The sequence below is a fragment of the Coregonus lavaretus genome (assembly GCF_964263955.1).
Source record: "Coregonus lavaretus genome assembly, chromosome: 21".
NCBI classification, from domain to species: Eukaryota; Metazoa; Chordata; class Actinopteri; order Salmoniformes; family Salmonidae; genus Coregonus; species Coregonus lavaretus.
In genome coordinates this window covers 6,113,459-6,129,318 of record NC_140008.1, presented here as the reverse complement: position 1 = coordinate 6,129,318, position 15,860 = coordinate 6,113,459, and the positions used below count along the sequence as shown (strand labels likewise).

Sequence of the window (15,860 nt, the reverse complement as noted above, 5' to 3'; positions counted from 1 at the left end):
TACTGTAGACTACTTTATCACTGACCTCAACCCAGAGTCTCTCAGAGCGTTCACAGTCAGCCCACTGACACCCCTATCAGACCACAGCAAAATCACAGTCTACTTGAACAGAGCAATACTCAATCATGAGGCATCAAAGCCAAAGGAACTGAATAATATTAAGAAATGCTATAGATGGAAGGAAAGTAGTGTTGAAACCTACCAAAAAACAATTAGGAAACAACAAATTCAATCCATTCTAGACAACTTCCTGGACAAAACGTTCCACTGTAATAGTGAAGGTGTAAACTTGGCAGTAGAAAACCTAAACAGTATATTTGACCTCTCAGCTTCCCTATCAAATCTAAAAATCTCTAACAGAAAACCAAAGAAAAGTAATAACAGTGATAAATGGTTTGATGAAGAATGCAAAAACCTAAGAAAGAAATTGAGAAACCTATCCAACCAAAAACATAGAGACCCAGAAAACCTGAGCCTACGCCTTCACTATGGTGAATCACTAAAACAATACAGAAATACACTACGGAAAAAGAAGGAACAGCATGTCAGAAATCAGCTCAATGTAATTGAAGAATCCATAGACTCTAACCACTTCTGGGAAAATTGGAAAACACTAAACAAACAACAACACGAAGAGCTATCTATCCAAAACGGAGATGTATGGGTAAACCACTTCTCCAATCTTTTTGGCCCTATAACAGAGAACAAACAGCAAAAAAATATACATGATCAAATGCAAATCTTAGAATCAACTATTAAAGACTACCAGAACCCACTGGATTCTCCAATTACATTGAATGAACTACAGGACAAAATACAAACCCTCCAACCCAAAAAGTCCTGTGGTGTTGATGGTATCCTCAATGAAATGATAAAATATACAGACCACAAATTTCAATTAGCTATACTTAAACTCTTTAACATCATCCTTAGCTCTGGCATCTTCCCCAATATCTGGAACCAAGGACTGATCACCCCAATCCACAAAAGTGGAGACAAATTTGACCCCAATAACTACCGTGGGATATGCATCAACAGCAACCTTGGGAAAATCCTCTGCATTATCATTAACAGCAGACTAGTTCATTTCCTCAGTGAAAACAATGTACTGAGCAAATGTCAAATTGGCTTTTTACCAAATTATCGTACGACAGACCACGTATTCACCCTGCACACGCTAATTGATAAACAAACAAACCAAAACAAAGGCAAAGTCTTCTCATGCTTTGTTGATTTCAAAAAAGCTTTTGACTCAATTTGGCATGAGGGTCTGCTATACAAATTGATGGAAAGTGGGGTTGGGGGAAAAATATACGACATTATAAAATCCATGTACACAAACAACAAGTGTGCGGTTAAAATTGGCAAAAAACACATTTCTTTCCACAGGGCCGTGGGGTGAGACAGGGATGCAGTTTAAGCCCCACCCTCGTCAACATATATATCAACGAATTGGCGAGGGCACTAGAACAGTCTGCAGCACCCGGCCTCACCCTACTAGAATCTGAAGTCAAATGTCTTCTGTTTGCTGACGACCTGGTGCTTCTGTCACCAACCAAGGAGGGCCTACAGCAGCACCTAGATCTTCTGCACAGATTCTGTCAGACCTGGGCCCTGACAGTAAATCTCAGTAAGACAAAAATAATGGTGTTCCAAAAAAGGTCCAGTTGCCAGGACCACAAATACAAATTCCATCTAGACACCGTTGCCCTAGAGCACACAAAAAACTATACATGCCTAAACATCAGCGCCACAGGTAACTTCCACAAAGCTGTGAACGATCTGAGAGACAAGGCAAGAAGGGCCTTCTATGCCATCAAAAGGAACATAACATTTGACATACCAATTAGGATCTGGCAAAAAATACTTGAATCAGTTATAGAACCCATTGCCCTTTATGGTTGTGAGGTCTGGGGTCCGCTCACCAACCAAGAATTCACAAAATGGGACAAACACCAAATTGAGACTCTGCATGCAGAATTCTGCAAAAACATCCTACGTGTACAACGTAAAACACCAAATAATGCATGCAGAGCAGAATTAGGCCAATACCCGCTAATTATCAAAATCCAGAAAAGAGCCGTTAAATTCTATAACCACTTAAAAGGAAGCGATTCCCAAACCTTCCATAACAAAGCCATCACCTACAGAGAGATGAACTTGGAGAAGAGTCCCCTAAGTAAGCTTGTCCTGGGGCTCTGTTCACAAACAGACCCCACACAGCCCCAGGACAACAACAACAACAACACAACTAGACCCAACCAAATCATGAGAAAACAAAAAGAGAATTACTTGACACATTGGAAAGAACAAACAAAAAAACAGAGCAAACTAGAATGCTATTTGGCCCTAAACAGAGAGTACACAGTGGCAGAATACCTGACCACTGTGACTGACCCAAACTTAAGGAAAGCTTTGACTATGTACAGACTCAGTGAGCATAGCCTTGCTATTGAGAAAGGCCGCCGTAGGCAGACCTGGCTCTCAAGAGAAGACAGGCTATGTGCACACTGCCCACAAAATGAGGTGGAAACTGAGCTGCACTTCCTAACCTCCTGCCAAATGTATGACCATATTAGAGACACATATTTCCCTCAGATTACAGCGATCCACAAAGAATTCGAAAACAAACCCAATTTTGATAAACTCCCTTATCTACTGGGTGAAAAACCACAGTGTGCCATCACAGCTGCAAGATTTGTGACCTGTTGCCACAAGAAAAGGGCAACCAGTGAAGAACAAACACCATTGTAAATACAACCCATATTTATGTTTATTTATTTTCCCATGTGTACTTTAACTATTTGCACATTGTTACAACACTGTATATATACATAATATGACATTTGAAATGTCTTTATTCTTTTGAAACTTCTGAGTGTAATGTTTACTGTTAATATTTATTGTTTATTTCACTTTTGTTTACTATCTACTTCACTTGCTTTGGCAATGTTAACACACGTTTCCCATGCCAATAAAGCCCTTAAATTGAAATTGAGAGAGAGAGAGAGGACATCAGGTAAAGTTCTGGAGATGAGGAAAGAAACCCTCCAGTATGGTTAACAACAGTTAGGCCCAGTATGGACTATCAATACAAGTGACCATTTAGAATGTGACCCAGTTCAATGGGTCTTAACAGAACTGGGGGATGTCAGCCATGAAGTTGTCTAAACACAACTGGAATATAATTTGTTTCTGATTCATTGTTAATGGATTTTCAATTAGGAACACAGGGGGAAAACCTAACACAACAACACACATAACACACAATCAATAAAAACAAAGGGGGAGGAAACCACTAAAGTCATTACCATATTGTCATTTTCTAATGACAGGGAGAAAACATGTAAAATCTAGAAGACTACTTTAGATCTGGTCAGAAGTAGCCTAGTGCACTACGTAGGGAACAGGGTGTCATTTGGGCCAGAGTCAGTAACTCCCCTGGGTATGAATTCTCTCTCTATCTTATCTGTCTTCTATATTATGTTCTCCTCTCCTCCTCTCTTCTCTCCTCTATTCTATCATCCACACCACATGCCAGCTTCAACACAATCCATTTACAAGTTAAAGACACACCTTGGAATAAATAGCAAAGGAAAACTACTACTAGATGTATTTTTTATTTCCCATCACCATGAATCATATTTAATAACTGAACAGTAGCAGACCTAACTTTATATGTTGATGACTCTGGGTAGTGGATTAAAAAGACCATCAATCTCCAATGATATTAAAGTACAATTCTGAACATTACTGATATACTGAGTGGCAAGTCAAGAGATGTGCTGGGTTTTTATTGTTTGGTTAATAGCACCACCTGCTGGACAGGTTTAATATTGCTTGACTGAGCAGGATGGGGGAATAAAAGATGCCAAATTTAGGGTCGGATTGCCGGACATCTCCATTAAACATGCTTTTTAGTCTAGGACTAGGCTTCATCTGTGTCCGGGAAACCGGCCCATATAGTTCAATTAGCAAGTAAGTAACACTACATGTTACATGATACTGAGGAAAATTATATTGAGACAGAGAACCAATTGAGAAAACATTTCAATGGTTCTGAATGACAACCAACATACATTAACAGCATACATCATGATTAATGTGAATATAAGATTAAAACATTGCACTTAAAAAAAAATATGAATGCATTGAATTGTAATTCATAACATCTTCTGAAGATCAAATCAATCAAATCATTGTACATAAAAACAGAGCAGAATGAATCATCACATCTGGGGACCATCACCACCAGCATGACTAGTATCTATGTGGACCCTACTACAGTTTAACCAGCTCAGCTATAGACTACACCAGCATGACTAGTATCTATGTGGACCCTACTACAGTTTAACCAGCTCAGCAGTCCCAGAGAGACAAAACCCAGGATAGAGGGGCTGAGTGAATGTGGTCTGGACTCTGTGGAGGAGGGTCATTGTGTCAGAGACACTGTAGAAGGACAGAGTACCTGCCTTGTGATCCAGGTCCACTCCTACTCTGGAGGACTGAGGGCCTGATACTTTAGTCACAACATTATTGTGTATGAAACAATAACCACCACTATAACACCGTAAACTCCAGGACTTGTCATTGTGTCCAAATCCACCACCTGTCCCTGTTCTGCTGATGTCTTTATATGAGACTGCTGTATAAACCCAGTCCCCACTCACCTCCACCTCCCAGTAACAGCGTCCAGACAGACCCTCTCTACACAGAACCATCAAGTAGTTGGTGAATCTGTCTGGATGATCAGGATATGGTTGGACTTGGCCTGTATAGGTCACCTTTCTGTTCCCTTCAGACAGAGAGAGGTGTGTGTGTGCTGTGTTTGGGTCCAGTGTGAGCTGACAGGAATCTGGGAGAAGAGCAGAGCAGAGACCAATGAGGGGAGTTAGAACAATAAGTTAAGTCAGATACTGTATCTACCCTGTCTTTGATTAGAGCACAGCAGAGATCAAATCAGAGAAATATGAGGAGTCAGATAGATACCCAGTCTTTGATTAGATCTACTATTGCTATATATTTCTAGAGGGATTGTTAGGAGTGTCAGTAAAAAGAGACTGTTAGTTACTTCAGAATAAAGAGACTCACATTGTAAGAACTGTTCTCTGGTCTTGGGCTCTGGAGGCAGTACAACATCCACTATATTCACTACAGACACACAAACACATTCACAGAGAGAGGGAATGTTATCATCATACCATATTCCACATGTATATGACTAGTAGGGAACTTTCAATGGTCTAAAGTTGATGTTCTTATTATTTTCAACACACCTGTAGTGGAGATCTTGGTCCATTCTCCTTTAAGGACGTCTTCTAGTGTCTCTCTCAGTTCAGACACAGTCTTACTCACATCTCCAAAGTACTGAAGAGGACAGACAACGATGCTGGGTAAGTCTGAAGATACACTGGTACCGGAGAGAGACTGATAACTCTGGAGACAGAGACAGAGAGAGCGAAAGAACAGAACCAAATGATTGAGAGTTTCACATTGAGTTTTAGTTTCATATCACATGTATCAAGGCAGTTGAGTTACCTGGAGGAAATGGATGTGATCCTCTGTGTGTGAGAGCTGCTCCAGCTCAGTGCTTCTCTTCCTCAGCTCAGCTATCTCCTGCTCCAGTTGCTCCAGGAGTCCTTCAGCTTGACTCACTTGAGCCTTCTCTTGGGCTCTGATCAGCTCCTTCACCTCAGAGCGCCTTCTCTCAATGGAGCGGATCAGCTCGGTAAAGATCTTATCACTGTCCTCCACTGCTGCCTGTGCAGAGCGCTGTTAAGAGAGAGAGAGAGAGAGACTTGTCTTACTTTAATGAGCCATCCTCATTACACTAACACCCCCCCTCCTAAAAACACATTGCGTGACACCACAACCTCTACACAATCACATTATCCAGTACCCAACACCACAGTACAATACACCATCCAGCACCACATTACAACCGTACATCCATAATATAATTTCCCAGACCTTTTAAAAAAAATCAGAGGCAGACCGTCTGACAGACGGTAGCTGAGATTTGTGAAAGGCCAGGGAAATGTCAATTAGATTTCTCTGTGACAGAGAGAGTTTGGAAAGGTCTGTGAGCAGAACCTGAGAACACCCAGGATCACAGAGTTATGCCCTCTATAAATCAGAGTACCACTCCACAGCCGCATCTCCCCACAACAGAAGTTACCCACCCATCAGGCTCCCTCATCTCCCCCACAACAGAAGTTAACCACCCATCAGGCTCCCTCATCTCCCCCACAACAGAAGTTACCCACCCATCAGGCTCCCTCACCTCCCCCACAACAGAATATACCCACCCATCAGGCTCCCTCATCTCCCCCACAACAGAAGTTACCCACCCATCAGGCTCCCTCATCTCCCCACAACAGAAGTTACCCACCCATCAGGCTCCCTCATCTCCCCACAACAGAAGTTACCCACCCATCAGGCTCCCTCACCTCCCCCACAACAGAAGTTACCCACCCATCAGGCTCCCTCATCTCCCCCACAACAGAAGTGACCCACCCATCAGGCTCCCTCATCTCCCCCACAACAGAAGTTACCCACCCATCAGGCTCCCTCATATCCCCCACAACAGAAGTTACCCACCCATCAGGCTCCCTCATCCCCCCACAACAGAAGTTACCCACCCATCAGACAAATGTAAAACAAGGGATTTTCTTGGTTTCCCCACTCTGTTTTTCCAACCCCAAAAAGAAAGAGCTGGGAGCATCCATCTCTGGGCTTTCCCTACATCCCACCACTGACTGAGAGACTCAAACTCCCCCTTCTGCTGTCCCCACCTCTCCAAAAACCTTGGAAGATTGAGGATAAAGTGGCATCTTGTAAGAGCTTTACATGGAATTTCCAATAGGACACCTGCCTGGGCCCTGGTGAAACAGAGAACTGAGCCCTGTACTATAATATAATATAATATGCCATTTTGCAGACGCTTTTATCCAAAGCGACTTACAGTCATGCGTGCATATATATATATTTTTTTTTTTTGTGTATGGGTGGTCCCGGGGATCGAACCCACTACCCTGGCGTTACAAGCGCAGTGCTCTACCAGCTGAGCTACAGAGGACCAGGTGCAGACACATTTATGAAAGCAAAGACAAGGTCATTATTTGGGCTCTAAACACTAACAACCTACCCTTACACACCTCTTTTGCTACCCCTGCACTAAGATTTCTGCCATGGCATTTAAATGTTTTTGTTTGACATATTCCCCCAGTCTCTGCTGCCGTTCATGTTAAGGAAGTCTAACCGTGAAATCTCCATAAGAGGTGGGAGGGAAATCACCACAATCAGAAACCAGTAGAGAAGCCCATAAAGCCACCATGCCAGAAAAAAACATCCATTTAAGTAGATTCTGAAGACATGCCCTTAAGAACCCATGACCCATTTTCTCAGCCTATACCACTTCCTGGGTGAGAGGACAATAAACCCCTCATTCTTCATCACGTGTTGTACTGTCCTTACAAACCTTCCAGGATCAATAAAATAAGACTCCAGCAGAACCTTCTTTTTCCCCTTTAGTCTCCATCAGGAACCTAGAAAGTTATCTCACCGTATATACTGGACCCTCAGTGTCACGATCGTCTAAGGAGGAGGACCAAGGCGCAGCGTTGAAGGTGAACATATTTATTGAATAGAGTAATCACCCGAACAAAACAACAAACGATAACGTGACGTCTATGGTTTAACACAAACCACACTGGAACAAGAAACCACACCAAATGAATGCCTAACGGCTACCTAAGTATGACTCCCAATCAGAGACAACGAGCTACAGCCGTCTCTGATTGGGAGCCACCCTGGCCAACATAGATATACAAAACCAGAACAAACACTAATGAAAACTCACACCCTGGCTCAACGTACTAGAGTCCCCAGAGCCAGGGCGTGACACTCAGCCTGACTGGCTGTCAGCTCTGGATCCAATGAGCCGTCTGAAAACGAGACGCCTTGTCCTCCGCTCCCGCAGACTCACCTCCCCCCTCTTCCTCCTCCTCCATTGGCAAGGTACCGTCCTCCTCCTCCCCAGTCTCTGCCCCCCTGCACTTCCCCCCTGATCAGTGCCTCTTCCCCAATTACAGGCAATATTTCCTGGGATGAGCCCACCAAGCCTTTGCCCACCAGAGTCTCTGTTACTACAGAAACCTGCCTCAGCTCATGTAGCCCAGCTGCAACCCTCCCCACCACCGCTTTCTCCACGGTCTGCGCACCACCACTTGGCCATGCACTACTACCGTGTAGCTCAGTTGGTAGAGCATGGCACTTGCAACGCCAGGGTTGTGGGTTCATTTCCCATGGGGGGACAGTATGAAAATGTATGCACTCACTAACTGTAAGTCGCTCTGGATAAGAGCATCTGCTAAATGACTAAAATGTAAAAAAATTACTCTCCTCCCTCCTGGTACCCCCGCCATTTATTTTGCAATTCTGAGTAATCACTACTTTAGTAAGGATTAGTAAGGAAAAACACTTTATTCAGTACTACTGCAGTTGCTTAATAATTCCAATATATGGCAGCATAAGACCATGAATGACATTTCAGAAGATTAGTTTAGTTCTCTCCCTGGATACACCACCACACAGGAAAACTCCTGCCTGAGCTTTTTACTGTCCCTTTCCACACTGCTAACGCAAGAGGAAGGACTGAAAACACATTACTGTGAAGTAATATAATGATGATTCATGTTTATTATTACCTGTTTTTATATTATACTTCATTACTATAATGATTATCAATAAGCCTAAACATTAATTCAGTCACCTCTGGTCGACAAAAACGTATTTTCCTAGTACATTAATTGTCAAATTCATCAACCAGCATCAAGCACTCTGCCTTCTCACGCAAGCGAGGGGCATGTTGAGGTAAATATGCTAACCGCGACGGTTGCATTATGTAATTTATTGGTGGGCTGGAAGATGCAGTGTTTTTCTTTTCTATTCAGAGGCTATTTACTCCCAATATGAGATAATTTTATATAGAAGGTTTTTATAATGCATGTTTACTAGGGTTGAGGTTAGCGCATCTGAGTATGGATTATTTGGCAGGGGTTCAATACCTGTCCGACCTATCAATCATATTGCTGCTTGTAGCCTATAACTGATGATCCCCACACTAGAAACACCGAAAACTATCTGTGCTAGCAAACCCTGTGTTCCACCACTCCCCTGTGTAACCTTGAAGTTTGTTAAGAAACAAACACTACGAAAAGAGACAACATGTTTAACGGATTCCGCTTGGCACCCAGCCGAGAGCACACGAAAACCACTTGCAAATTTACCAAAACTAACCAACTATTTTCGGTCTGTTCGTACGTAATAAACCGAGGCAGATTAGCCATCACAACTCATGTCGAAAGAGGCGAAATCTGCACCAACACACCCCTCACAAAAATCCCACTCGCAACAAGACAAACCTTTTTCATTAACACAACCACCGCCTTGTTCATTCTGGATGCAGATTGCAGATGTTCCGCTCCAACCTGTCCAACCTGCAGAACTTCCTCCACACCTTTCTCCGGAACGCACCCGAAGCGACAGCGTTTCTTCTCCCCTCGGTTGAGGCCATCACGCCGCCCTAACAAACTACCCCTACTCCCCCCTCAACTCTAAACGATAAACAATGGAAACCAATAAACAAACCCTCCACTATGAGGAAATACATTCATAAAATACGCAAGAACCAAAAGAAAAAAGAATAGTAGCCCTCCTCACGAACCACAACCTCTCACACCAACAACTTCTTCTTCTAATATATAATGGCGGTCCACAAACCAACGTTAAAGGTGCATGCCGCCACCTACTGTGCTGGAGTGTGTGGTCAATCACGGTTTCCAACATTTCTAAATCCTCCTACCTAACTCAGTACTTCTGAGAAAATAAAGAAGAGCCCTACTAACTTCTAATATACCCTCCCCCATCCCCAAAATCCCTTCCAACCCCCCCAACCCCGTCCAACCTCAATGACCCTACACTTTAATCTTTCCCTCTCTTCAACATACTTACAACAATATAACAACACATGCTCCACCGTTTCATCAACCATACCTTCCAGACACAAATCATTCCCATGCTTGCCAACCAGATGTAATGACGAGTTCAATGTACAATGTCCTAAGCGCAATCAAGTAAACACCACATCTTCCTTCTTAATCTGACATTTGAATCTGGGTCCACCAACCTTTCTTTGGAGGACATATAAATGCCGGCCCTTGTGCTCAGAGTACCATCTCTTATGCCACACATCTATCAAAATGGCTCTGATCTTACACTTGGCCTCACCTCTACCCAGTGGAACATTAATATCAATTATATCTCGTTTCAAAGCTCTTTTAGCTAACTGGTCTACAATTTCATTCCTTTCCACACAATAGTAGGTCACTCCTATTGGATTTACCAGATGATAAACTATTCAATACAGACAGAGAATCTGAGAAAACTATAATTCTACCATGTTGTAGGTCCTCCACCCACTGGAGGGCAACTATTATCACCAACAGTTCAACTGAGTATACTGACAGTTCATCTGTTAGTCTTCTACATATCTGCACATCAAATTCAGGAACGTAAACGCCTGCTCCTGTGAGCCCACTATCTGGGTCCTTGGATCCATTTGTGAAAAGCGGTAAAAAAGTATAAAAACTTCTACCAATGTAAATGTCAACCAGTTTCTCTATATCACTGACTTCTGACCAATCTTTCCTTTTCTCTACCAAGGTTAGATCAACAACAGGGTCTGGGAGTAACCATGGAGGAACATCCCCTATCACCACAGAAGGGCCAACCTCCAACTCCCTCAAACCACTCTCATCAGCCAGCTTTCCAACTGTCCAACCAAAACCACTGCCTTGTCTACTAGTATATTCCCAACAGTCATCTAGAACAGTAGCAGTGGGATGCTCAACCTCACAGCCTTTCAACCCAATAAGATAATGACCATTTTTTACGCTGTATATCCAAAGGCATCTCTCCTGCCTCCACCAGTAAGGCACATACAGATGTTGATTTAAATGCACCAATACATATCCTTAAAGCTATATACTGGATTCTGTCCATGCCGCTGTTCCATAACCTATACACCTGTAATCAATTGTCGTCCTGATCAGAGATCTATAAATATCTATCAATGATTGTCTGTCAGCACCCCATTCATAACCAGAGACCCACACAACCAACTACCATAAAAGTGATGGAATGAGAGAGACAGAGACATCGTTACAACACTATACATAGACATAATATAACGGTTCTTCTTCTTTGGAGTTTAACGGCGGTTGGCATCCAATATGTTGCATTACTGCCTCCAACTGGACTATAATATAAATCCATTATACTTTGTGATACAACATGGGAAAAGGGGAAATTATAATAATACAGAAAACACCCTTCCAACTAACCCTAAACTCATTAAATACCCACTACCCCATTCCACTAATTTGACCCTATCTGCTCCTGCACCATGCCAACGGCCTGGGAGGACGGGACACCACCACTCAACACACCCTGTAACTCTTCTGAAGTCTAATCTTGTATGCCCAAATACTTCTCTGCAGCTGCCACCACAACATCTATTTTCTGTGATTTACGTTCCATTTCTGCGGTACAGTTGATAACCATTGCTATGAGCGCTAAGAAGCTATCATTACTAAAGCATATATCACTCGTTGGCCTATCCCTCTGTGCTGGCACAGATCTACTACTCACAGGGATCCTCTCAGGATCTCTCACCCTTGACCCATCCTCCTCTACTTTCTTCACTGTCTCAGGATACGACACCTTCTGCACTACTCTGACTCTAGGCACCTCAACCTACCTCTCTCGCACCGGACACTTCCAATCCCCAGCAACATGGGCATCCCATCAGTTGACACACAACTTTATCCACCGAAACTACACAATCCTCTATCCCATGCCCTCCTGCACACTTCCCACATCTTGGAATCTCCCTCCTACAAACTGCTGCAACATGACCATAAACGTTGCACCTGAAACAGAGCAGTGGATTCACCACAAAAGCTCTAAAAGGATAACTGATATATCCTAACATGACTGTCACACCAAACGGCGGGCATCACAAACACCAGGAATCTTCAACTTGAATTGCTCCACCTCCACACTTAACATTACCCCAGAAATCACTCCTTTCAATGGTGCCCTGTTCCTAAGAGCAAAGCAAGAAACAGATCTTGACCCAAGTTGCGTGACACGGCGCGCCCACTCCTTCTAATCTAAATGTTAATGTATAGGGGACATGAGTCGGTCATGGTTACTCAAGGTTATGTGACGATGTAGCCCCGCCTTTGACTAAAATATTAGTGTTGGCCCACGGCCCATTAGGGAATGGTCAAGATGTTGGTTTCACCCATGGTAGACCTGGGTTCATATTCCGCTGGTTATATTAAGTAGTCTATTCTCTGAAAGGGGTCCAGACAGCCTGTTCCCAACAGTGGGATTGGATAGGGGCCCCTCTCCCTCTCTCTCTGACTGGAGGAGAGAAGTGAAATGATGCCTCTCCTCTGGTCAACAATACTCACCTTGAGAGACTCCACAGCCTGTTGGAGCTCCTTCAGCTCCTTCTCTCTCTCCTGGAATCTCTGCTGGACCTTCTGCTGACTCATCCCCAGCTGCCTCTGTGGAGAATCACTATTCAATGAGCTATCAAGCTTTATTTGTCCAGTAGATCAATAGTATGGTAATAGGACATAGGGCCCATAGAAGATAGGGATTAAAATGTTGAGGAAGTGTCTGTGTGAAATTATATTATTATGTTGTTATGTGAATGATTATAGTTTTAACAGTGCACAAAACAGGGGAGCTGATTGGGTGTTTGATAACAAATTACAATGGTGTTTGACTTTAGAAAATGGTGATACATTTGGAGACTCTGGGTTAACACATCTATATAATCAAGGTTTGTGTTCATATTTGTTCTGCTGAGGATTGATTTCATTTGAATGATCTCATATTCAAACAGCCTTAGTTCCTACTGTAATTATTATTTGTTTATCAGACAGTCACCAACAAGTAGTTCTGGTCTTACCTGTTTCTGAGTCATCTCTGCTGCAGCTGACACTGTATCATGGCCTTTATGTTCATCCATTGTACACAGATAACAGATACACTGCTGATCGGTACGACAATAAACCTCCAGCAGTTTGTCATGATCAGAGCAGATCTTCTCCTGTAGTTGTGCGGTGGCTTTGACCAGCTTGTGCTTCTTCAAAGCAGGAGATTCATAGTGAGATTGGAGGTGAGTCTCACAGTAAGAGGCCAGACACACCAGACAGGACATGAGGGCTTTCCGCTTTCTGGTCCCAGTGCAGACATCACACGCCACATCTCCAGGTCCAGCATAGCACAGAGCAGGAGGGGGAGCAGCCTGGAGTCCTGTCTTCTTCAGTTTCTCCACCATCTCAGCCAACATGTTATTTTTCCTCAGATTAGGCCTTGGAGTGAAGGTCTCTCTGCACTGAGGACAGCTATAGACCCCTTTCAGAACATCCTGATCCCAGCAGCCGTCAATACAGCTCCTACAGGAACTGTGTCCACAGGGGATGGTGACTGGCTCCTTCAGTAGATCCAGACAGAGAGAACAACAGAACTGGTCCTGGTCCAGCAGAACTCCCTGCTGAGCCATTTGGACGGTTGTTCACTCTCACACAGACAGACGACACAGAGACTCAGATCAGTTTAGTTTCCTCAGAAGAAAGTTTGTGGGAGGGGGAGGGACTTCCTGGTTCTGCCAGAAGGGTGGGGTTAGAGGGAGGGAGGGGTTAGAGGAGAGAGAGAGAGAGAGAGAGAGAGAGAGAGAGAGAGAGAGAGAGAGAGAGAGAGAGAGAGAGAGAGAGAGAGAGAGAGAGAGAGAGAGAGAGAGAGAGAGAATTATCTACAATAGGGGATACAATGCACTGTAGCTGAAATGAATACCGTATGTATTGACTGATCATTGGGAATTATGTAACACTTTACATTACAGTGTGTTTATTGGTGTGTAATTATTCCTGTTAGTACAGTGGTGTAAAAGTACTGTGATGCCTCATTCTTACACTGTACTAGCAGCAGTAACCCTAGCCAGTAATAAGGCTACTGTAATGGAAAGTGTTACAGGAAATATAAAGGAAGGATTTATACATGTCATCTATGATATACTCTATGTAATGATATGTCTATGTCTTCTAGATGGTGTTCTATACTTTATGTAATGATATGTCTATGTCTTCTAGATTATGTTCTATACTGTATGTAATGATATGTGTATGTCTTCTATATGGTGTTCTATACTGTATGTAATGATATGTCTATGTCTTCTATATGGTGTTCTATACTGTATGTAATGATATGTCTATGTCTTCTAGATGGTGTTCTATACTGTATGTAATGATATGTCTATGTCTTCTAGATGGTGTTCTAGAGTAAGCCTTGGAGTGAAGGTCTCTCTGCACTGAGGATGTCACACCCCACATCTAAAGGTCCAGCATGACAGTGAGCAGGAGAAGCAGCTTGGAGTCCTGTCTAGCAACTGGGTCTGTTTTAATGTCATGCTTGGTTGACCTAGCAACTGGGTCTGTTTTAATGTCATGCTTGGTTGACCTAGCAACTGGGTCTGTTTTAATGTCATGCTTGGTTGACCTAGCAACTGGGTCTGTTTTAATGTCATGCTTGGTTGACCTAGCAACTGGGTCTGTTTTAATGTCATGCTTGGTTGACCTAGCAACTGGGTCTGTTTTAATGTCATGCTTGGTTGACCTAGCAACTGGGTCTGTTTTAATGTCATGCTTGGTTGACCTAGCAACTGGGTCTGTTTTAATGTCATGCTTGGTTTACCTAGCAACTGGGTCTGTTTTAATGTCATGCTTGGTTTACCTAGCAACTGGGTCTGTTTTAATGTCATACTTGGTTGACCTAGCAACTGGGTCTGTTTTAATGTCATGCTTGGTTGACCTAGCAACTGGTTCTGTTTTAATGTCATGCTTGGTTGACCTAGTAACTGGGTCTGTTCTAATGTCATGCTTGGTTGACCTAGCAACTGGGTCTGTTTTAATGTCATGCTTGGTTGACCTAGCAACTGGTTCTGTTTTAATGTCATGCTTGGTTGACCTAGTAACTGGGTCTGTTCTAATGTCATGCTTGGTTGACCTAGCAACTGGGTCTGTTTTAATGTCATGCTTGGTTGACCTAGCAACTGGGTCTGTTTTAATGTCATGCTTGGTTGACCTAGCAACTGGGTCTGTTTTAATGTCATGCTCGGTTGACCTAGCAACTGGGTCTGTTTTAATGTCATGCTTGGTTGACCTAGCAACTGGGTCTGTTTTAATGTCATGCTTGGTTGACCTAGCAACTGGGTCTGTTTTAATGTCATGCTTGGTTGCCTTAGCAACTGGGTCTGTTTTAATGTCATCCTTACTGTAGGTTATTTTAAGGCGTTTACATACTGTAAACTCAATTTTTCCTTATTAAATTCTTCTATAATATGTAGAGTATTTATTACATATTATAATAAGGTATACCACTGTATCATAGCCCAACAATGAGACATACGTGGACTTTTAGGAAACTCTATAAGCATCATTGAAGTTACAAAAATGTCAATGTTCAACCTTAACATGTGCTAACTACGCAACAGACCAGATGAACAGGAATTATATTTACTCTCATGGGTGGCTAAAAATAACTATCTGAAAGCCACACCCCTACTAAACTATGCCTACAGTCTTCTGATCTGACCTGCTGGGTCATATCTCAATAACCAAGCAACAATAACCCAACACCCAGCATCCATAACCCAGCAGTTTTTAAAGAAAACAACCCAACTAAGTGACCCAACGCCTGCAACCCAACATTTGGGTCAACCA

At 43.0% G+C, this 15,860-nt stretch overlaps 1 protein-coding gene across 1 annotated transcript; it reads right to left on the bottom strand.

The window, feature by feature from the left end:
- Positions 1-2,756: 2,756 nt before the first annotated feature.
- LOC311149184 (tripartite motif-containing protein 16-like) lies at positions 2,757-13,714 on the bottom strand. Its single transcript, XM_084186267.1, has 6 exons — positions 13,049-13,714; positions 12,543-12,638; positions 5,539-5,772; positions 5,277-5,436; positions 5,092-5,151; positions 2,757-4,855 (listed from the first exon to the last, which is right to left on the bottom strand). The coding sequence occupies exons 1-6, from the start codon at positions 13,643-13,645 to the stop codon at positions 4,344-4,346; spliced, it is 1,659 nt and encodes a 552-aa protein (XP_084042393.1). The 5' UTR covers positions 13,646-13,714; the 3' UTR covers positions 2,757-4,343.
- Positions 13,715-15,860: the final 2,146 nt, after the last annotated feature.

Coding starts and splice junctions, on each gene's coding strand:
- LOC311149184 (XM_084186267.1), bottom strand. CDS start 13,645: ATGGCTCAGCAGGGAGTTCTGCTGGACCAGGACCAGTTCTGTTGTTCT. Junction 5,773..12,542: donor AGGCTGTGGAGTCTCTCAAG/GTGAGTATTGTT, acceptor CTCTCTTAACAG/CGCTCTGCACAGGCAGCAGT. Junction 4,856..5,091: donor CAGAGAACAGTTCTTACAAT/GTGAGTCTCTTT, acceptor CTCTTCTCCCAG/ATTCCTGTCAGCTCACACTG.